The 23,424-nt window shown below is 38.1% G+C and overlaps 1 protein-coding gene and 1 non-coding gene across 6 annotated transcripts in view; both read right to left on the bottom strand.

Moving 5' to 3' along the window:
* USP48 (ubiquitin specific peptidase 48) overlaps positions 1–23,424 on the bottom strand; it is a 74,044-nt gene that overhangs the window by 14,302 nt on the left and 36,318 nt on the right. For 3 of the 5 annotated variants that reach the window (XM_043909128.1, XM_043909126.1, XM_043909130.1), the window contains 13 exons: positions 22,924–23,103; positions 19,820–19,948; positions 18,724–18,873; positions 15,153–15,350; positions 14,259–14,373; positions 13,581–13,711; positions 10,145–10,216; positions 3,756–3,880; positions 3,466–3,588; positions 3,109–3,170; positions 2,732–2,842; positions 1,992–2,122; positions 1,533–1,639 (listed from right to left, as the gene is read on the bottom strand). In XM_043909128.1, coding sequence (XP_043765063.1) covers positions 1,533–1,639; positions 1,992–2,122; positions 2,732–2,842; positions 3,109–3,170; positions 3,466–3,588; positions 3,756–3,880; positions 10,145–10,216; positions 13,581–13,711; positions 14,259–14,373; positions 15,153–15,350; positions 18,724–18,873; positions 19,820–19,948; positions 22,924–23,103 — 1,634 coding nt within the window. The remainder of the gene's footprint in view (positions 1–1,532; positions 1,640–1,991; positions 2,123–2,731; positions 2,843–3,108; positions 3,171–3,465; positions 3,589–3,755; positions 3,881–10,144; positions 10,217–13,580; positions 13,712–14,258; positions 14,374–15,152; positions 15,351–18,723; positions 18,874–19,819; positions 19,949–22,923; positions 23,104–23,424) is intronic. The other 2 variants (XM_043909127.1, XM_043909129.1) reach the window with 2 other exon arrangements.
* Positions 22,631–22,735, bottom strand: LOC122699025. The gene has a single exon (XR_006342516.1). It is a non-coding gene; the product is annotated as a small nucleolar RNA U13 (small nucleolar RNA).

The raw sequence follows: 23,424 nt of genomic DNA on the forward strand, positions 1-23,424 counted from the left end.
GAGTCGGACATGACTGAGCGACTTCACTTCATTTCACTTCCGCAGTGGCCACAGGACTGGAAAAGGTTAGTTTTCATTTCATTCCCAAAGAAAAGCAATGACAAAGAATGTCCAAACTACTGTACACTGCACTCATTTCACACATTAGCAAGGTAATGCTCAAAATCCTTCAAGCTAGGCTTCAAAGTATATGAACAAGCTGTTCCAGATGTACAAGCTGTATTTAGAAAAGGCAGAGGAACCAGAGATCAAATTGCCAACATCTGCTGGATCAAATAAAAAGCAAGACTTCCAGAAAAACATCCATTTTCTGTTTTATTGACTACACCACACTGTTTTACTGACTACACCTTTGACCTTGTGGATTACAACAAACTGTGGACAATTCTTCAGGAGATGGGAATACCAGATCACCTTACCTACTTCTTGACAAACTTGTATGCAGGAAAAGAAGCAACAGTTAGAACAGGATATGGAACAACAGAATGGTTCAGAATTGGGAAAGGAGTACGTCAAAGCTGTATACTGTCACCCTGCTTATTTAACTTATATGCAGAGTACATCATGGAAATGCTGGGCTGGATGAATCACAAGCTGGAATCAAGACTGCCAGGAGAAACAACCACGACCTCAGATATGCAGATGATACCACTCTAAAGGCAGAAAGCAAAGAGGAACTAAAGAACCTCTTGATGAGAATGAAAGTGGAGAGTGAAAAAGCTGGCTTAAAACTCAACATTCAGAAAACTAAGATGATGGCATCTGGTCCCATCACTTCATGGTAAATACATGGGGAAAATGTGGAAACAGTGACAGATTTTATTTTCTTGGACTCCAGAATCACTGCAGATGGCGACTGCAGCCATGAAATTAAAAGACACTTGGTCCTTGGAAGGAAAGCTATGGCAAACCAAGACACTGTATTAAAAAGCAGAGACGTCACTTTGCCAACAAAGATCCATATAATCAAAGCTATGGTTTTTCCAGTGGTCACGTATGGATTTGAGAGTTGGACCATAAAGAAGAATTGATGTTTTTGAATTTTGCATTGTGGTGCTAGAGAAGACACTTGAGAGAGATCAAACCAGTCAACCCTAAAGGAAATCAATCCTGAATATTCACTGGAAGGACTGATGCTAAAGCTCCAATACTTTGCCCACCTGATGCTAAGAAGACTCATTGGAAGAGACCCTGATGCTGGGAAAGATTGAAGATGGGAGGAGAAGGGGATGACAGAGGATGAGATGGGTGGATGGCATCACTGACTCAGTGGATATAGGTCTGAGCAAACTCTGGGAGACAGTGAAGGGCAGGGAAGCCTGGCGTGCTGCAGTCCATGGGGCCACAAAGAGTTGAACATGACTTAGTGACCAAACAACAGACCCACATGAATTGGTGTAACTATTCCTTTTCCATTCCAGTCCGATGGCTCCACCCTTCAAAGGCAACTCCAGGCAGTACTCAGTGAAAATCAAACAAGTCAAAAAGCAAGCTTGATCGTTACTAGTCACGGCCACAAGAGGGACTGGTACCTTCTTATTATCCACAACTTTATGGACGTAGATGGTGGCTTGAGTGTATTCACGCAGGTCCCTCTGCTGTTGACACAATAAGCCTTCTCGACATTCTGGACAGAGTTCTAAGAAGAAAAAAGGTTTTTTTTTTAAAAAAAAAGGTAAAATAGCAGTGGCTGAGGAATTACTATCAAAGAATGAAAGATCTAAAGGAACATTTCAAAGTTACCAGAGAGTATTTATCAAACTACTACTCCTATTTTTTAACGGCTGTATTTTATTATATGCAAATAAGTAAATTCATTTACTCTCAACAAACATACAAATACGGTCATTGTATGACACTTTCCAGCTAAGGAATATAGAATGGACTACCACGAATCTTTAAGTAGAGAAGACAATACTGACATACTCTTTCCCTCCCTGTTAAAACTGTAACTTTTAACTACATAAACCAAGAGCGGTATGAATACTTACTAGGCTCAGAAATATACTGTGTTTCTGAAGGGTTTGCATCTCCTCCTTCAGTTCTCGTGATTTTAATTATATGATCCACGACAAAGAGCTTTTGTATCATTTGCCACTCACTGGGCCATATGAGAGCTATACTGTGCAAAAAAACACAACATGCTTTAAGACACAAGGACATAATCCATCTGTAAACCAAAACTATCAAAACCTCTATTTAATACAAAGAAATTAAGAAGGAAAAGATACACCAACAGGAATGGTAGTTTTTCAAATAAAAGTACACTATAACTTTCTTTTGTATGAAAAAAAAGCAGTGAAACTAAATGTACTGGAGTCACGTGAATCACCATGGCTAAACCTCAAAAACCAAAGCTGAGCAAAGACGTTAGCTACAGAGGGTAATGACATAACCTAGAGACACTGTCCTGGGTACTAGCAATTTCTAAGGAGAAAGCACAGCTCCAGGAAGGAGAGGGGAGAAATAAGAGCAGGCAGCCTGAGGCAGTCTCCTGACTTTCATGGAGAAGCAGTCTTTTTTTCCAGTATATGTGCTGCCAAAGCGAGCACAAGAAGCAGTCTTTTTTTTAAAAAAAAAAGACAAGTCACCCTCTAGTTATACCAGAGGAAATAATTCCACAATTCAAGAAAAGATCAGTTCTTAAAACAGACTATGTCAGACGAGACATTTCCTAAACACATTCTATTAATCATCAGAAACAAACATCGCATGAAGAGAAGAAACTCACAGTTTAGAATCTTCTTTGGTCATGGAAGCAAATGTAAACATGAGGCCCCCGTGGGGACACAGGAGAGCGCTATTTCCAACCGATGATACAGGACTGCACCTGGTGGGTTTCCTACTCAAAGGAAAAAAGGACGATCAATATACTTCACTATGGCATGACTGAAGAGGTTTTTTATGATTATTTTAAAATTAGAGACATTTTTCAAGGATATTAATAATTAAATGTACTTCTCAGGGTTATTCATTTAAATTCAGAAAAAAAGGTTTCAGTATAGGCTATTATAGTAAAAAGTAAGGTACCATGATCACGATTCATGAATTAAAAATACTGTATAAGCGACAATAAAAAAAGGGAAATGGGTAACCTTTGGTATCTACCTGACAAATTTTCGCCACTCTTCTACAAAGAACTGTGACACAATGTAGAGGACATCTGTTTCCTGGAACAGAAAAATCAGACAAAAGTATCTATTAACTCACTGCATTCGTAACCTAAATCCTATAGAGAAAACGTCTCCATATACTGTGGGTTTTCCCTTTCAAGTTCATTAATAAAATGGAAATAGAGCCCTCTAATAAGCAACCCAAGGAACAGTCGAATCCTCCAGATTAGAAAACTACACAAATGTAAGAAAAAGACGATCTCATTATTCTGAAAGCACTGTTCTCTCAGGAACTTGGCAAGGGCCTTACAAAGGTGAGATGCACTCTACCCCTTTGTGGGAATCATTATACCTCTGGCCAGTTACTGAGACACGGTCTGTTTTTGTCCTGGAACAAATTTGGAAGAGAAGTTTTCTGCTCGTTTGCAATCATCTTATGTAAGGCTTCATTTTCTTCCCCTTCTCTTTCTAAAATCTGAAAGAGAAGCAAGCAGGAAGCAATCAACCACCTCTAGCTGACAGCACAGGACCAGCCGCCTCCCTACACCTCCACTCAAAGTGCAACGTCAGATCTCCTGGAAAATCAGCCCAGGGAGGGGACATGTGACCTCCACAGCTGTCAGGACCGCGGGCGGCATGCACCTTGCACTGCGAACAGCACTCTTTGTGACTTGGAAATTCGGGAGCCTTTGGAAAGTACTGCTGCAGTTTGCTCCAAGCCTCTTTAGAAACAAGCCTTCTTTCATTTTCTGATATGCATAACTCGCCTAGGTCAAAAAGAGAAAAAAAGGGGTGGGGCGGGGGGGAGTTTGAAAAAAAGTTAATATATACCTCCGAAAATCTACTTAATACAAATTTGTAGGGCTTCTTATCCTTCTGTTCCAAAGTGCTGTGATTTTCTCTAACTTCAAAATCTCTAAATTTTTAATTTCATCCAATTCTAAAGGAGCTAGCCATTCCTTTGTCCTTAATCTAGCTCTTTCTTCCTGCCAGTGAAGGAAGCAATAAAAGGGCTTCCAGAGGTCTTGGGTGCCACTGTGGAGGTTGTCCAATAGCATTTCATCTCCACCTGCGTTCAAACAGCACAATTTCTATTTTCTCCCATTTTGTCTTACTATTTTACTAAATTCACCCTGAACCAAAATGCCATTTTCAATGTTGGGCGACCCTCACAGTTAAACAGTAAAGCAATCTACTGTTAAGTCGGAAGACCATCTCCAGTCAATACCCAATTGGTTTGCTATTACTAATGCAAACACCGGAACCCTGCGGATCTTTAGAAACCCGAGAAGAGAAGAAGCAAGGAGAGTACTAGTCACCACCACCCTTCCTTTCCTCAGGTCACAGGAATGTCCACATGGCAGTGACCCTGAACCTCATCAGCCCCTCCTCGATTAGCTGTTCACACGGACACTGCCAGCATCCCAGCGCCGTTCTCCCCACTCTACCCCTCATGCTGTGTGTGGGTCTAGTTCTACCGCTTCAGCTGTTCCCAACAGACAGCGAAGTGCATCCATGGACCTACATGGTTCATTACCCAAAAAAACACCTTTAAGTTTCCAAAGGAAACTGCTTCTACTGCCATTGGCAAGATACCTACATGCTTAATAAGAGTTAGAAAGCCAGAGGCTTTCTAAATGTACTATCTTCTTTGCTTTATGTATTTTACATAATAAATAAATCAAGAATCAGAGAAATTAATACACCAAGGGTCACAATAATTGGTGAATAATGAAGCTGGCATATAAAACCAGATCTGTCTCATCTAAACTCCATACTTTCTAATGCCTCAAAATGCATCTTCTTAACTTCCATCCATCACTTCCTCTTAGTGAGCTTTGACTAATCCTAAGAAAAGATTACATTGCTTTAATATATTTACTACTAGAGAAAATAGGTCACAATGTAAAAATTAACTTTATTTCTGAAGAGGAGGTTAACAAATTTCCTTTGAGGTTATGAAAACTTACTTTAAAATGCTTACCCTCAGACACAATTATGGAATTTATCATTATTATTTTTTAATTTAAAAAATTTTATTATTATTATTATTTTCTTTTATGGAATTTATTATTTTTTTAAGTACTAACTGGATAATCAGACTTTAATTTAGTACACCTTTATGGTGAAATATAATGCAGCTATAAAAAAGATTAAAGCAGACTTCCATAACTGATTTAAAAATAATTTCAAGGCAATTACACTTTTTAAAGTGGCTTCTTTGTAACTAAAAGGACCCTTCCTCTGCATATATGTGGTATAAACAAATCTGGTTCAGAAAGGGAGAGAATGAAGGAAACAATAATACAAACACATATTTTAAATAGGATTCCAAAGGCTCTGGAGTCTACACTGCCTCTCTTTTGGGTAAGGGTGCTTTTACTTTATGACTGGCTATAATGTTGGATGTGCATTTCTGAGGTAATTAAACAAAAAGAAAACTCAAGTTTATCTATAAAGTCAGCAAAGCGCTCTAACACACGACCGTCAGAAGCTGGTTAATAAAGTGCTTTGCTCTACCCCCAGCTCTGCGTCTAAATTTAGCTTCACGTCAACATATCATCATTTAATATATCTGGATATTGTTTAACCTAACAATGAACTTTTACTCAAGACATATGAATTTTTAGAAATCAGACTTGTATCCTGCAATATGTAACACTCTCTTAAATCTTAAGAGAAAGCCAATAAATTAAATTCATTTTGTAAGCAACATCTCTGAATACGCGGATCAAACAAGTCATGAGAGATTTAATTCACCAAACATATCAGGATAATGTAATCCCCAAAGACTCTTCTGGTAAAAATAGAAATCTTGTTAACAATGAGTTTACATTCTGGATAAATCTCCTCCCTGACAAAATCTAGTTCAAACCCTCATATTTTGGGTCACAGAACAACCAAAGAATTTGTAAAAAAAAAAAAAGAAGATAAATTAAAAAAATGCTCAGCTCCTTAGTAAACAAGTGTAGTAAACAACGTAAGTTAACAAGGAAGGTTAACTGTTAAATAAATGTAGAATGAAATGGATAAGACAGCCTGATGGATTTGGAATATCCATAGTAAATGCTAAACTCTGTGACAGCAGGAAACCACCTAACGGACTGTAATCCGTGATTAGTTCACATAAAATCCGTGATAAATATACACAAGCTTTAGAATATGAAAATTCAAACAAGGATTTCTAGATAAAAATGATGTTTTAAAATGGCATTAAAACCACAGTAATGGGATCTTTACGGAAAGACACAAAATCATAATGAAGGATAAAAAAGAACAGAGGCAACAGCAACAGATATTATAGGAGGTTAGAAGGTGGATGGATGAGATGCAAGAAAAATGAACTCTAAATCGACAAAAGTCAAGAAGCAAACAGATTTATTACACTACAGAACTGCCCCCACAAACCCAGGAAATGGGGGTACCCAGAAGGGAACGGATTACAGTCTGTTTAAGAGACAGCTAAAATTCTGACTCCCTCTTCTATACATTCTACAGATACCTGCCCCCATCTATACACAGAAGAAGACACAAGCTGCTCTGATGACCAAAATCTCGGGCCTCTGACTGGGGACGCAAAGCAGAGATGTGAGGCAGCGTGCGGTGATGCACGCAGCGAAGTGAAGGTTTCTGTACAGAAGGCAGAGGTTCCAAGCCTTCTTCTCTATAACCCTCAAGTGACAGTCGGCTCTGCAGTTTCCAGGCAGAAGAACAAAAGACGCTTATGGAGAAATCTGAGCAGCCCGAGAGGAGATAATGAAATGGAGAATCTGCAGTGAAACAGCCCTGTGGGGACACCCAACGAGGAAGCCTGCAGTCCCCCGCCCTCACACTACACGTGCGAGGCATCCATGGAGCACCTCACACGATACCTGAGTTGGGACCCGCACAGGGTGAAGCGTCCCAGGGCTGTGGACAGAGATCTTATTAGCTGCCAAAAGTGGAAGGGACAAAAATCGTCTCCGAAGGGCTTTGGACAAACAGTACATTGAAAGATCCGTTAAGTCCTTCAAATTTTCAAAGAAAGTATGACAAAACCCACTGAAAAAAATAAATAAATAAAAAAAAATAAAACATCAAAAAAAAAAAAAAAAGAATTTCTGACGATTGCACAACGAGGGGGAGACTAACCATCAAGTACGGTGACCTTCAGCGAATGACTCACCTCTCTATGCCTCAGTTCACTTATTCAGCAGGAGAATCAGTATAATGATAAAACAGACCTCTAAGAGGGGTGTTACATAGATTAAGTGAGTTAATATCTACACACTTAGAAAAAACTACTGGGCACAACATTGAGCAAATGCCCAACCACCATCGTGTTGCTTGCAAGTACTATGACGATCATGACCTCAGCTCAGGCACAAGTTTTACTGTGAGGTTCCACATCCTGCACCTGAAAAACCTGCTGTCATGGACATGGTACGCTGACAGGTGATATCCACAAAAGCAAGAATTGAGGTGATGCTTTTTAACTCTGAGATAACAAGGTGCAGCAACAAAGCGGCTCTGGGTGGCAGATCAAGCTAGAAGATCTAAAAAAAAAACAGCTCATGTACCATTTCTGACAAGCTGAGGGGCATGGCACAAGTCCTGAAATCACATTCAGCTCTGCCATGCTTTCTAGTCAAAGCTGTAAAACTGAAATGACAAGATGAGCGAGGTGGGCTGAGAGCAAATGTCAGTGCGCGAGGGAGGAAGACAATCGGTGTTCTGGCACCATTCGCCCTGCTAAGCAGCATCAAGCTCGGAAACTTAGTATTTAAGCACAGATTCCTCAACACTCAAAATGGAAGCACTTATGCTCTGTGCAAATCTACAGCAAAAGGTTAAAAAAAAGAGAGCTGATATGAAAGCATCAGGAGAAAAACTAATTTACTTCTGGCTGTTCACATCACCTTCCTCTAGGGCTTACTTAATCTTGTCTACCATTCAGGGTTACCATATCTGCTTTCAAACCTGTGTTCCTACTGTGCTCCAGTAACGCATCAACTGTGTCTGACTCTTTGCCACCCCATGCACTGTAGCCTGCCAGGCTCCTCTGTCCACGGAACTCCACAGGCAACAATACTGGAGTGGGTTGCCATTTCTTCCTCCAGGGGATCTTCCAGACCCAGGGAACGAACCTGCATCTCCTGCACAGGCAGGCGAGTTTGTGTCTAGAAAGACAGGCATGGAAGTATCACTCATCTGAAAACTACTATCCCTAGTATCACCAAGGACTCTTTATATAAAAAAAAAAAAATCACTGATTTAGGGACTTCCCTGCTGGTCCACTGATTAAGACTTTGTGAGTCCAATGCAGGGGGCAAGGGTTTGATCCTTGGTCGGGGAACTAAGACTGTGCACGCTGCGTAGTGCAATCAAAAAAGAAAAAATAAGGCGTGAATGAGGGCAAGGGTTAGGCATCAAGCACGGGTTCCTAATGAGGCAATGAAGATCTAATATAAGGAACTGATTAGGACTGACAAAAATTCAGAGTATTAGTCCCAGTCATAAAAAAAAGAATGAAATAGGACTTCTCTCATGGCACAGTGGGTCAGAATCCACTGCCAATGCAGGAGACGTGGACTCAATCCCTGGTCCGGGAAGATTCCATCTGCCTGGGAGCAATGAAGCCCATTCGACAAACCTACGGGGCCTTCGATCTAGAGCCTGAGAGCCACAACTACTGAAGCCCGTGTGCCCACAGCCTGTGCTCCCGAGAAGACAAGCCACTGCAATGGGGACCCGAGAACCACAGTGAAGACCCAGCACAGCCAAAAATAAAGAGTGAATAAGGCCATTGGTAGCAACACGGATGGACCCAGAGATTGTCCTATTAAGGGAAGTAAGTGAGACAAATATAATATGATACCACTCACATGTGGAATACAAAAAAAAAAAAAATTATACAAACAAACTTACCTAACAAATAGACTCACAGACACAGGAAATAAAACTTATGGTTCCCAAAGGGGAGGGCAGAGGGAAGATGAATAAGGAGTTTGAGACCAGCAGATACATGCTACTACATATAAACTGGACAAACAGTAAGCACAGGGAACTGTACTCATTACCTTATAATGACCTATAATGAAAAAGAATACAGATGTGCACACTCACATATGCAGAGTCATGTTGCTGCACACACAAAAGTAACACAGCACAATCAACTAAACTTCATACTTTTATACACAATCAACTATACTTCAGTTAAAAAAAAGAATTCTGCGTATTCGCAGTATGTGAGCACACAACCAGAGACGCAAACAGGGGGGTTAAGAGATTCACCACTGACATCCCAATGTCTCTGTGGGCAGTTTTACCCAGGGAAGGGAGGGAGGGGCAGAGGAAAGAAGGAAGGAAGAGTCAGTGGGGAACTTATTCAGTAGAAGGCTTTGAGAAGGAGATACCTTTCTGGCTTTCAGAGTGCCGACAATGGGAAACCATACGGTATATAAAAGGAGTCCCTCTCCAAAGAGGGGGGAAAAGAAACCTCATCTATTACAAGTGAGCTCTCACTAAAACCAAATATATACATAAACAAATACACAGGATTAATAAAGATTTGGAAACTATTACTAAGAGCATGTAGTACATAGTAGCTAGTCAATCAATGTCTAAGAAACTAAACCAGAAACAGCCCTAAGGAGAATATAAAAATGCTGTCTTCAAAGTGCTCAAATTTGCACAATGACATAGACACAGAAATGGGAAATAACTGAAATTCTCCTTCAAGCTCAGAAAGCCCTTCAATGTGACAAGTGATAAATTTTCTCCTCTAAAATATGGGGAAATTCTATCTTGTAGCATTTATAACTTTTCTTGTAGGAAAAGGTGTGAGAGGCACTGGCATGAAAGCAGGCAGTGGAAGCTCACCGCTGGAGAGAGGAAGAGAACAGAACCGTTAGATCACGGACAGTTTAGAAAACCAGTTGCTCCACCATGTCTGCCATATTGGGGCGTAATCTCTGGGTATAAAATACTTTTAACAAAATGTTTATGATATGCTAAACACTAACAAAGGAAGTCTTACACTTCTGGCTTACCATGTGGGCACAGAATGTCTTCATTAAAATTCAGTTCCTCCTCCTCCTCCTTCCTTTCTTCCTTCGATTCATCTAGTCAAAAGATATACACGTAATAACTCCTCTAGCTGTTACATTTCAAGTTCAAAGGAGCAAAGACACTGCTCCACACAGCTTCAAACACAGAAAACTTTAAAACATTCTAAAAATTAGACCCAGGTGATTCTGACACAGTTGAGCTAAGAAGTGTTTCATCTTTCCCTTAAAAGGAAAGAACAATTTCTGAATGGCAGTTTTACCTTTTAAAGATTTGAGTTATGTAAGAAAATATGCATTTTTTTTGCAAGCTGAAAAACAGTTCACCTATCTTTCCATTAATTCTAATCTAGGTACTCAGAATACTGTGTCATAGACCAGGATAATCATATATATGTCATGTTCCTTTCATCCATCGATTCTTTAGGGCAACAAAAGAGAGCTTTATAAGGCTAACGAAATAAAGATTCAAACTTTAATGTTAAACACACATAATTAAAACACTTCTTTTCCTATTACACTTCTCTTACAATGGCTGCTTTTCCTGCTTGTCTACGCTGTGACAACTGTCAATTTGTAGTTGTATATATCAGGGAATAGGTTCACGTAACATAAGTCCTAAGCACCAACAGATTAGAATAGTGATCCATGGATTTTCCAGGTTAAGCACATAACACACTTTTAATATACTTAACATATATAAAGAACATTTACTTAAAATTCAATTAATAAATTTAACTTAAAATTTATTTGTTAATTAGAGTCATTAAAAAGCTCAAGTAGGAAAAAAAAAAAAGTTCAAGTGGAAAAATGGGCAAAAACACATGACCAAGTGACTCTGTCTCCTGATCCTCAATCTGTGTCACACAATCTGAAAATCAGGCAAAGAAGCAGGTACTGCATCTGTGTTTACAAACTAATTGCAAAAAGCTGAAATAAGTTAAATAAATAAATATATACATTCAATATATACATACACACATTCAATGTATATTATATATACATTCAATATATGATATATATTTATTCATATATTCATATATATACATTCAATATATTATATTATATACATTCAATTTATATATATACACATCAACGTATATTTTATATATACATGTATATATTCAATGTATAAATATATGCATTCAATGAAATTTAGTCACTAGATTTTAAAACACTGAATGTCTTGGTAAAGGAAGATCCGCAACTGTGCCAATGGAAGCATCATTCTGAAAACCCACTATTTACAGGGACATCTGGTAGAAAGACTTTGTTACTTCTACCTAGCTTCAAGCTTTTAAAATCTTTGAATGGAGGAAGGGGGAGATGAGAAGCATTTTATTATTCTGAAAGCAACATGAAAATGTTTTTAATCTAGGACATCAAGGCATTTTTTATTATGGCGTCAAACTTTACTTAAAATGAAGGTTTGCTGGAACCCAAAAGGTGACGCAAATGTATGAAACAGAGAAAGAATTAGGGACATAGAGAACAGATGGTGGTTGCCAAAGGGAAGAATGGTGGGAGAGGAATGGGACTAGGATTTTGGGATTATCAGACCAAACTTACATTATGAAATGGATAAACAACTAGTTCCTACTGTTTAGTACAGGACTATATTCAACATCCTGTGATAAACCACAACGGAAAATAATATGAAAAAGAATGTGCATGTGTGTATAACCGAATCACTTTGCCGTACCCAAGAAACTAACATAAGACAGTAAATCAACTATAATGTAAAAAAAAAGAAAAAAAAAAGGAAAGATCACTGATATACATATAAAAAGGCTTGAAAGAACACAAGATATTTAATACCCTGGGTCACATGACAAATTAAAAGTAATGTTTTCAATCTTTGTTTTTAGTGAAGTAGTTGATGTACAGCATTATGCAAGTTTCAAGTATACAGCACAGTGATATACAATGCACAAGTCATATACCATATATAGTTGTATAATACATTGACTATATTTAAAACTATCTTTTTAAAAACAATACAAAATAAAATTGAAACTAATGTTAACTTCATGAAGTATACAGCACAATAAAATACATTAACCAAAATAAAAACACTCTTCAAATTTTTAAATATTAAAAAAAAAAAATCACAGTTTAAAATTAATAGTGGCTTTGGGCTTCACTGATAGCTCAGTTGGTAAATAATCCGCCTGCAATAAGGGAGACCCTGGTTTGATTCCTGGGTTGGGAAGATCAGCTGGAGAAGGGATAGGCTACCCACTCCAGTATTCCTGGACTTCCCTTGTGGCTCAGCTGGTGAAGAATCCACCTGCAATGTGGGAGACCTGGGTTTGATCCCTGGGTTGGGAAGAGCCCCTGGAGAAGGGAAAGGCTCCCCACTCCAGTGTTCTGGCCTGGAGAATCCCACGGACTATAGTCCATGGGGTCGCAAAGAGTCAGATACAACTGAGTCATTTTCACTTTCTAGTGTTTCTACATTCTTAAAAAGAAAAAGAATGACATGAGAAGTCCCATACCAAATAAAATGATACAATTATTCAAATGCAGTAAATACAGAATAATTCAGTAAAAGGTTAAGAATATTAAAATAATAATATATGTAGGTAAATACTATTATCTGGAGATAGTTAAATGAAATAATTTATGGATCACTAATTGTATCTCTCAATTAATAAACTGTTCAAACAATTTCTGTTTTAAAGTTAAAAGGTTTTAATGCCTTAACTTCCCATGATCTTATAAAATACTGATTACAAAATTAAACTGAGTGGTTGACTAACATTAATATCTTTTCCTATTTACAAGCGTAACTTCAGAAAACTCCAAAGAATTTATAAGTAAAATGCTATTCAAAACCTGCCTTTTTCCCCTGGATGAAAAATGCATAAGTTCAAGGTCATTCACTTAACGAACTCAGTCTTTCAGTGTGGCTAATAAACTATACATTGGGCAATTTGCAACAGACTTTTCTTAAAAACTTTGGCTGGAACAAAATTTAAAATAATTTTTCTTGGGACTAATTATAGAGACCCAGAGCCCAAAGCAGGTCAGGTTATGAGGAATGCCCCTTGCTCACTCACAAATCCTTTATTTGTTCTGAGACATTTTTGAGCACTTTAGGCATCAAAAAATTGTCTTAGAAATTACATGGAAGGAATTAAAACAATTTTGTCTGACTCTTCGCGACCCCATGGACTGTAGAGTCCGCCAGGCTCCTCTGTCCATGCGGTTCTCCAGGCAAGAATACTAGTGTGGGTAGCCATTCCCTTCTCCAGGGGATCTTTCCGACCCAGGGATTGAACCCAGGTCTCCTGTATTGCAGGCATATTCTTTACTGTCATCAGGGAAGCCCCAAAACAATTTTACCACAAACAAGTGCTTACAACTTTGTGGTGTAATTCACAGCCACCTACAGACAGGTTTTACTGGTAAATATCACCTTTATTCAAGGTGTTGCCGTTCATTCTCCCGTTGCTTTGGTCTGCATCGCCATCTTGCTCATCAAGCTGTTCAAGAGCCAGCTGGCGCCAACTGCGTAAGGAAGACTTTCCCACCCAAAACCCGTCATTGCTACGGAATAAAGAGAGAATGCAAAATTATGCGAGCAACATTCCTGATATCCTTCTCTCTTCTTTCCTTATAAAGATCACAACAAAATTGAATCAAAAGTTCAATATTTGCTTCTGCGCATTCATGTTTTTTAACCTATTTTGGCCATTTTTACTCCTTAACTATTAAATTGCAGGTAGTCAGACATGTACTTTGTTAACATTCTTACTTCAGCCTCTCTCAAGGGGATACCCTACGGCCTGCTAGAATGGTTTTCCAAAATCAGCATTTCATGATTCCGTGACACAGGCGAGCACCAGGCCTTGGGTTGTTTAGGCCTCAGATCCATATCTCTGCTTCCGCCTTTATGATGGATGGAATAGAGCCAGGAGGGCTGCCACTCAGCTCCCTTTATCTTTGCCTCAGTGGCGATCACTGCAAAATTCAATCTGGGGTGGCTAACCACTCATCACCTCCTTTCTTCCAAAGATCCCAAGTCTCTATTATCCACAAATGATAAGCTACTTGGCTTTTTTGCTTATGAAACAACATACAGCATGTAACATACCTCTTTACTGTTGCTTTAAGCAGATTATTTACAGTTTTATAATCTTCATTTAGTTGGTTCTTCAGACGCAACACACGACAACGTTCTACTACACATTCCTTACACAGGGCTTTCACTGAGACAGAAAACGAGAGAAAAGACAGTGTATTCACAGACAGGTTTTCTGTGATGAAATTGTTTTCAGCACTTCATGAAGCAATGAAGAATTTTAACCCAAAGTCACTAATTCTGACAATTCAGCAAACTGGTATACGTCCTAAATTATTTTGGTGACAAAAATATCAAGACAGCCATAGGGCTATCCTGCATAGGGAACCATTGGTTATAAAACATTATAATGTGCTCTGACTGACTGACACAAAGTAAAACCTTTTACAAGAGTTTGATGCAAGTTTTGCCAGACCATCAAATAATGGAGGCTGTAAAAGAGGGGAGAGCAATCAATGTATCTGACAACTCTACATGTCATGTTAATTGTTTAAGACCTTCGTGTGGGTATCAACCAGACCAATACTGTGAAGGGTACTGAATAAAATAATAAAACACTACTAGATGGCTTTCTCAAATGTATCCTATTTTGTCTTCTTTGACAGAAAACAAAACAAAACTGAATAAGCAGTATCAGTTTCTTTTCTAATGTCATAAATATACCATCTTTGATGCTTCTTAACTCCTACTTGAGGTAGCAGATCCTTTTTGCAAAGTACACGGAAGATGAGGTCTAAGCACAGTTTGAGTCAAATGATCATGAAGACCATATGAGGAGCAGTGACGATCCCGCATGCCACAACTGAGACTCGGCACCGAAAATAAACAAACACTTAAAAAAAAGATCATATGATGATGATTTAATGCAGCACTCCCTTTTTAAGCAGAGAAGACAGCTCGTATTACCAGTTAGTCTTGGTCCTCCTCCATATCTACTGTAGAAAATGTCAGCCGCATATTCAGATATTCTCTTCATAATCGATATTTTATCGGGATGAAGCTTGTCGTGGGAACACAGGCAAGCATGATTATCAATAGGCTTGGTAGGTGTTGATTCATCCAACCACTTCTGCAGCCACTCAAGAGAGACAAATTCATAGGGCTCTGAGGAAGAAAGCAAGGGAAAGAACCTATGTATTTTTACAGCCTTCTGACTGAATGGCACATTCATTTTCCTCAAAAGACAATGCAAACTCTCCAAAGTTAGCAGAATCAAGAAGACTCATTGTTCAGGGAAGATGTCTGTGAGTACAGCACAAAGCAGCATTTAACTACCACTCAGCTGAGTTCCAGGAGCGGTGCACAGGGCCCTGTAAGATCGGCTGGTATTATTAACCACATTCTACAAAAGAGGCTTCCACAGAGAGAAGTGTCTTGCTGGATAGCACAGCAGAGCTCTGATCGGGACACCCAAGCTTGGTGACAAGCCACACTCGAAGCTAGCTCGCAAATCACATAGCCTCACTCCCATAGTGATTTTCATAAACACTTGTCATCTATGTGTGATACACAAGTGAAAGTTAAAATGAGAAGTCTGACTAGGTCTTAAGTTAAAAAGTAACCTCAATCAGCTACAACCGCACGAGTCCGTTTAAACACCGGAACTTTTCTTCATCCAAGATGATACCGACATTGATTAAAAGGTAGTTGATTTCCCCACACAAATCCATATTATGTATTTCAAGAAATTAAGCTATGTTAAGCAACTTCTAGGATGAAGTGCACCAGAGTCAAATGTATTGATTCCAAAGTTGGAAAAATTAAGATACAGCCAGACACCTCAAAATGAGTTTTAATTTGGGAAAACAGAGCCCCAGAGTTCCGTAAAAGCCAAAATTAAAGATAAAGGGCCAGCTTTGATTACTTACAAAGATCTCCAGTGAGTCCCAGCATAAAACATAGAAGAAAACATACAGAGGTTGAATTTATATATTTGTATTATGATACTATTTCTGATGAGATCTGAGGAATAGACAATTCAACTCAAAGCCCATTTTGACCAATTTCACACTTCCCTGAAATTTACAAGTCTGAAAACTAACTTCCATTTTAAGTTCAGTGTAAAACATTTCAATTTTTACAAAAGCAAAATTCAGAACTGTTGGATCCCTTATTTGTGCTGAAACTGTATATCATAAACTGAGAGCCTCGCAACTGATTGGTCAGCTCTGACACAGCGGCAGAGGAAGAGCCCGGGACCACAAGTTGAGTCCAAGTTCTGCCACCAAGAAACTGAACTTGAGCAAGTCACTTGAACTCTCTATGCTTCAGATCTTTTACTTGTAAAATGAAGGTAATAATACCTGCCTTCCACCTACCTCACAGGGATGTTGCTGAATGTAAAAGATAAGATATGTGAAGCATTTTGAGCTTTGTTGGAGGAAAAGAGATACAGAAAAGTTAATCGTATATTTGCACAATATATAAAAGTGGAGACCTTAAGACTCAGCACAGGTAACGTGACTGGGGCATTTTACAATACATAATGGTGTGGAATTGATCCCTATCCAAAAGAGCAAAAAGGAACTCTTAGCATAGCTAATCTTTTCCCAGGGAGAGTTCCCATAGGTTAAACTTTTAGCAATCTCAAGGCTATCAGTACAAGATATGAAGATCAGAAAAACCTTGAAAGAGCTGTATCAATTTCTACCAAGAGTCTCCCTAACAACTGGGGTCTACACTAAACAAAGACTCCTGGCAGTTTCTCAAAGATGTTCTCTATTATTGTGATTCCAAAGCATGGATAATCAACTAACAAACAGGAGGAAGAACTCTGTCAAGCTGGGATAACAAACTGTATAAAAATCTCAGCATCTGATGAAATAAGAAAACAGCTATTAAAATATTTACCAAAGGAAAATGTATACTATGGTTCAAAGTTACTTATATATAGTTTTAAATGCCTGGATTTTAAACAGGAACTTTCTTTTGAAAAGGAATGAAGTCTAGAAAGACCATGGCATCAAAAATATCTGAAAGAACTTACCTAGAGATAATTTAGGATTATTAAAAAAGAATTTATTTCAATTTAAATAAAAAGGGCCAAAAGTGTTCTGGTTTCTGGTGAGGTTCATACTTTATAGTAAATGACCCTTCTTTTAATGTTCACAAAGATTTAGGAAAAAACATAACAAGATTTGATTGGCAGCACAAAACCATGGTCATTAATTTTGAGATCGACAATATTTTAGGAAAACATGGACTTTCTACCACGTATGCTAACTGTAAACATGAAAAATAATGCTCATAACTGGCAAGAGTATTGATAACATATATACATATTTGAAGAACATAAGTACAGGTTCTTATAGGTAGAATGAAAACAGCCAAGAGGAGTACAGTGTAAATTTGACACGTAACATCTTTGGACCATGAGGTTTTAAAGCATGACTCAAAAATAGCATTTTAGTTTATAGACCCAGTAAGTCCTTTCTCTTGTCCTGTGAATCCAGGAAACTATGAACAAAGTCCAGAATAGATTTTGAGGTACCAATTCCTTTGAATAAATTTAGCGATTTGAATCACATGTTCACTTCCAAACTGTTTCCAGTAAAATTAAGGTCAGCCTAATTCTTTATGATAATCCCAACTCTTGAAACAGAGTGAGAATAACAAGTTACAAAGAAAGCTGAGAATCAAATTAAGGTACAGTTTAGACAGAACTTTTGAGAGATATTTTTACAGATGTAGCAATTGATATTCATTTTTTGCTAAAAGTTATACCAGTAATGGAAAACTGAGATATCAAAACAACAAAACCACAAGTACAACTATGCTTGAGTATTTATTCTCTAAAATTAGTAAAACTGTCTCTTTTTTAAGTAGGAGTTGGGTATGGGGCATTGCCTATGAAATGACAGAAAATATATTATTAACAAATGGCATACCAGCCTTAAAAAGTTGAGGTTTCCTTTATGAGGCATTAGATAGACTTGAATAAACATACATAGTAAAAGAATGAGCTGGACTGTGTGGGATAATTCTTAAGAAATTAGGTGTCAGCAGAAAGTTTTCCTATTCTTAGACTATTTGATACTCAATTTCAGAATAATCTACCAGTATCATAAAACGAGCACTCATATAAAAGAATGCCTGTTAATACTGTTAGCGCACAAAGTATGCAAGGAAACAGACTAGGTGAGTTGCTTCCACTGTAGACTGAACAGATTTTTTCTTTTAAAAACAGGCTAATGTCTCACAAATTAGAAATACTTGTAAGAGTTATATATGCAGAGTGCTGACCTAAACCTCATAATTTATTAAGAGCTTCCCATTTGTAAAAGTACATGATAAGAATTATACGGAATGCTACACATTAAGTTAACGCTGGTTTACATAGTAAGTGTACAGGGCATAAGCTGGCATTAGCGGGTTATAAGTAAGGGTGGGCGGGGGAACGTTTGCTCGTGCACATTTGTGGACATGAAAGAAACAAGGCACTTATGGCAACACTGCTGTCCCAGAATATCTTACAGACCAGCTCCAGCAGGTAACCTTTGGTACAGCTCCTTCACTTCTTCGTGCTTTGCCTTTCCTTTATCCACACTCTGCTTACGCATCTCGGCCATTTCCACACACCACTCCTCAAATTTGGAATTATCTCGATCTACCAGCTCCTGAAGAAAGGCTATTCAGAACAGAAAAGACAGAAAAACCTTTATCCTGTTTTCCAAAGACCAAGAACGGTGCTGAACTCTAAATTACAACAAATACTGGCTGGGTGCCCTCCAACCTGCAGGCAGAAGTAAAGCTGAAGACAGCCCCTAATAATACCAGGGGGATCCTCGATCTGGTTCTCCATAGTATCAGCCAACTAGAAACATCCAATGTCTCAGAAACACCACTCAAAACAAATGGTGCCACGGAGCACAGCACAGTGTCAGGCAGACTGACAACTAGACTGCCTTCAGGCAAGCAGCAGCTCTTCCTTTTTTTTTAAATTAAGCCGAGAAGATTTATATGGAGAAGGCAATGGCACCCCACTTCAGGACTCTTGCCTGGAAAATCCCATGGACGGAGGAGCCTGGTAGGCTGCAGTCCATGGGGTCACTACGAGTCGGACACGACTGAGAGACTTCACTTTCACACACTGGAGAAGGAAATGGCAACCCACTCCAGTGTTCTTGCCTTGAGAATCCCAGGGATGGGGTAGCCTGGTGGGCTGCCGTCTATGGGGTTACACAGGGTCGGACACGACTGAAGTGACTTAGCAGCAGCAGAAGATTTATAAGTGGCTAAACCCACAACTGCTTTACAAGCTGAACAAAACAATGGAACTGCTCTTTAAATTCATCTTTATTATCCAAAGGAATTTCTTTTTTTAATTGCTCTTGCTTTTCTTTAGGGAGGCCAGTGGAATAGCTCTGTGAAAGCCTCCTTTATTTTAAAACTTCATCACTTTAAAAAAAAAAATTCATTACTTTAAATCAAATTTATGATTACATGCACTTTCACAATTTACCATATACACAGTCAGCCTATCATAACAGACAAAAGTCACCTGTTCTAATCATTGATCTTGGAGCAAGGTATTCAAAAATCTTTGCCTTAAGTAATTCTGGAAGATTGCGTACCTGGTACCTGAATAGTCGTGCTGGGTCTTTCTTGAGTTTGTAGTCTATAAACCAACATGTATGCGTTTCGAGAGCAGTGAGTTCCTTTGCCACACTTAGGTTTACGTGTCTGGGACTTGGAAGGTTCTGCTGAGGTAAGAGAAATCAAAAGATGATTAAATTAGAATTCCTATAATTTGTTCATTCTTTTCTAGGGGAGGGAAAGCAGTGGGGGGGGCGGGGGTGGTGGTGATCATAGATAACAATTACTAAAATACAAACTAAAGATATATTGAAAAGCAATGCAAATTTTGCAGGCTGGATAAATTTTTGAATGTTTATTAACCCTCAATGTCTGCCATATTCCATTTTTAAAAGCTGCAAAGAAGATGCTATTTTTCACAATGACTAACCTGAACCAAATATATAGATTTTATTTTCCTGTCAGTCTTAGATTAAAAAAATAAATCAGGCTTAATTGCACAAAGAAATAAAATGAAATGTTTCCCCCCCCCACCCAAAATGAAATGAAATGCTAAGATGAGCCACTAATCTCTATGAATTCAGAAGTAGAAAATGTTAGTGTTTTATATGGCATGTGTATCACATGATGGTGACCTTCAAATTGAGTTTGATTATCCCAGGATAACTTTCTAATGGGTATGAGGGCATGGACAGTTCTGAGGAAATCAAGTACCAGATCCTCAACTGCCAACGTACTTTTCTAAAATTGCTGAGGTTCCACTGATGGTTTCCACTTCTCCTTTCAGTCATCTGTCTTCTACTTTACAAAAGAAAGATATAACCTCCTATCCTGTGACAAGTCTTATCTCATCAAAAGATTTATTCACAGTAAAATTTTGTTGTGTTCTTTTAAATTTCAATTCCTTTAAAACCTGTATTGGTTTTATCAAATATATAGGGATATCTATTTAAAACAAAAAACAAATAAACAAAAAAAAAACCTCAGAAGCACTTTCTAACTATTTGGAGCTTTACAGTTACAGAAAACTTATTATATTCTGTCAGAACAAAATTCTCTAGGGTCAGGGCGATGGAAACACTAGTACACGACAAAAAGGAAATATTAAAAAAAATACTGTCATTCAAAAAATATCAGTTCATGTAACTTTGAAAAGAATGATGCGGCTGTATGGAATCTCTATGTTATATAATTTCATTTGGATACAAGAGTAATAATGCTGCAGTTTGGTTCAATATTTATAATTTGTCAGAAGTTACATTATTGGGATCTACTTAAATTTACAATGAAAAATGCTGGATTTTAAAGTGTGCAGTGAAATACGAAAGTTGTTCAATATTTCTCAGAGAATACAGGAGCAAAAAAGCTTGAAGACTACAGTAGTAGGGAACTAAAAATCTCAGCATGTAAAAGGAAAAGCTGTTGGTCATTTCTAACTAAAAACTATTAAGATTTAAGATGTTCATTAATTTGTGTAAGATGTAATATAAAATGATTCATAAACGTTCACAAGAGAATAATAAATGACTAATGGAATTTAATAATGATTTTCTATTTTTGATAAAACATAAAAGTAGCAATGTAAGCTGCATATAATGAGGCATTAAAATGCTGGAATGGGATCCTTGTAGAGTCTCTTCCTCTTGAAATGTTCTAAAACTTAAGACTATCTATGTGGAGAGCCTTAACAATGCTTTTAATGCTACGATTTTCTTACTAAAAATGAAACAGATCAAAAAACTCAAGTAAAGAACAGTTAACCCACTGAAATGTTGTGAAGTAATTAGCCTCCAACTAATAAAAAAATTAAAAAAAAAAAAAAAAGAACAGTTAAATAAAACTAAAGTTTAATTATTCACAATTTAAAGCTAAATGTCAATTTTGTTCCTATTAAGAATATCACAATAAGAAAAAATACAAGCAAATGTTAATTAAGAGCCTGAGTATTACTTAGGTCAAGTGGGAGCAACATTGCTGTGTATCTAAAATGTGACTTAAAATTAGAAAATACTTGTAACATCACACCTAGGTGGAGCACTACTCACAACTGGTAAGTCCAACATACCTCCCATTTTCACCTTTCAAGCTCTAGGGAGGTACAACTGATGAAAAAAAAATGGTGTACATAAAAAAAAAAAAAGAGAGAAAGAAAATATTCCTTCAAATTACAATATAGACACTACACGACTATCTGCAGCAAGATTCCCTATGCCTTCCTTGAAAGCCAATGTCAACTGCCACGGTCCTCCGCCTGGGCAAGTGGTACTGATCCTTAAGAAGGGACAGTGGCGGGAGACAGCCACCAATTCCCATTCCTTTTCCCTATTTGCAACCCATAGTCCCAGTGACAAATAATAAGTGATCAAAACTTCAGCCAAGATGGTTCCTATCAGAAGAACTGTCTCTCTGTTAGACAATAAACAGGTATTTAGCCCACGAAAACCAAGGTGATGAGAACTATATACCAGAAACTATTGCAGGAAGCACGCTTTATGGCACACCTCATTACCACGGAACAGTAAGCAGCTTACTCCCCACAGAGGTGTGGCTCCACACTCCAGGGTTGGGGGTAAGACGCTTAACAGGGAGGGGGAGATGCTGTTCAGAGAACAAAGTTCCTCCACTATACTTACTTCTCAAAAATATATGTCCTGACCCAGAGAAATATATAGTCCTGATCCTACTATATTTAATCTGCTACTCATAGTTTGTATCTTAATACTTACCACCCTCTTTCCTAGCTGCCCACAATTAACCCGTTAACTGAAAATGAAACATACGACTTCACACTGTACTAAAAACAGGACATTACGGAACCATCTCTGGAGCAAAATCACTTTTTTCTGTCACGTCTGATGGGCAATGTGCCAGTGTCATAACAAGGTCTGGAGGGAGGCACACAACACGTGATAGCGTGAACACCCAATAGTCACGCTCATGAACTACAAAAGGGTCCAAAATCACTTTTTGATAAAATTCAAACATTGCTATAAAAGTTCAGAGATTTCATGTGTTTAAGAAATGCAAATAGCCTTGATAGTCCATAACAATCTTGGGCCATAATAATTTCTCACAGACATTTTTGTTAAAAAATAAAATAAAATTATATTTTAAAAGGGCACTCACAACTTAAAGGTTTTACCTAGATCTTCCTCAATCCCTAGTTGCAATTTCTTCCCCTCCATCTTTTCTATGTCTTCGTCATTAAACTTATACCATTCGCCAGACTGTGGGTCTTTCACGTGGGCAATGTAGTGGCCAGAATAAGCACTCACTCCTCTGTGTATGAGGACCGCGCTGAGTTCATACACATAGGACCCACCTAGGAAAGGAGAAGGGGGAAAAGTGAAAGAAATTTTAAATGACTTTATTTCTTCTTGTTTCCTGAGCCTGCACTGTAACGCTTACAGTTCTTCATGCATCCAGCAGAATCCAAAACATGTCACCTTAGATTTTAAAAATTTAGTCTCATAAAATAACGTGGTAGTCATTGTTTTTATCACCTCTCTGTGTCAACTCTCTATTCCCTCTGCAGATGCAAAGCTACAGCATTCTGGGCACTTAAGGGTTACAAAGTTACTCTGTAGTATACTTCCCCTCAGGCACTAACAGACTGAGCCATATGCTTCTCAAGAATCAGTTG

Source organism: Cervus elaphus, chromosome 8 (assembly GCF_910594005.1).
Source record: "Cervus elaphus chromosome 8, mCerEla1.1, whole genome shotgun sequence".
Lineage (NCBI taxonomy): Eukaryota > Metazoa > Chordata > Mammalia > Artiodactyla > Cervidae > Cervus > Cervus elaphus.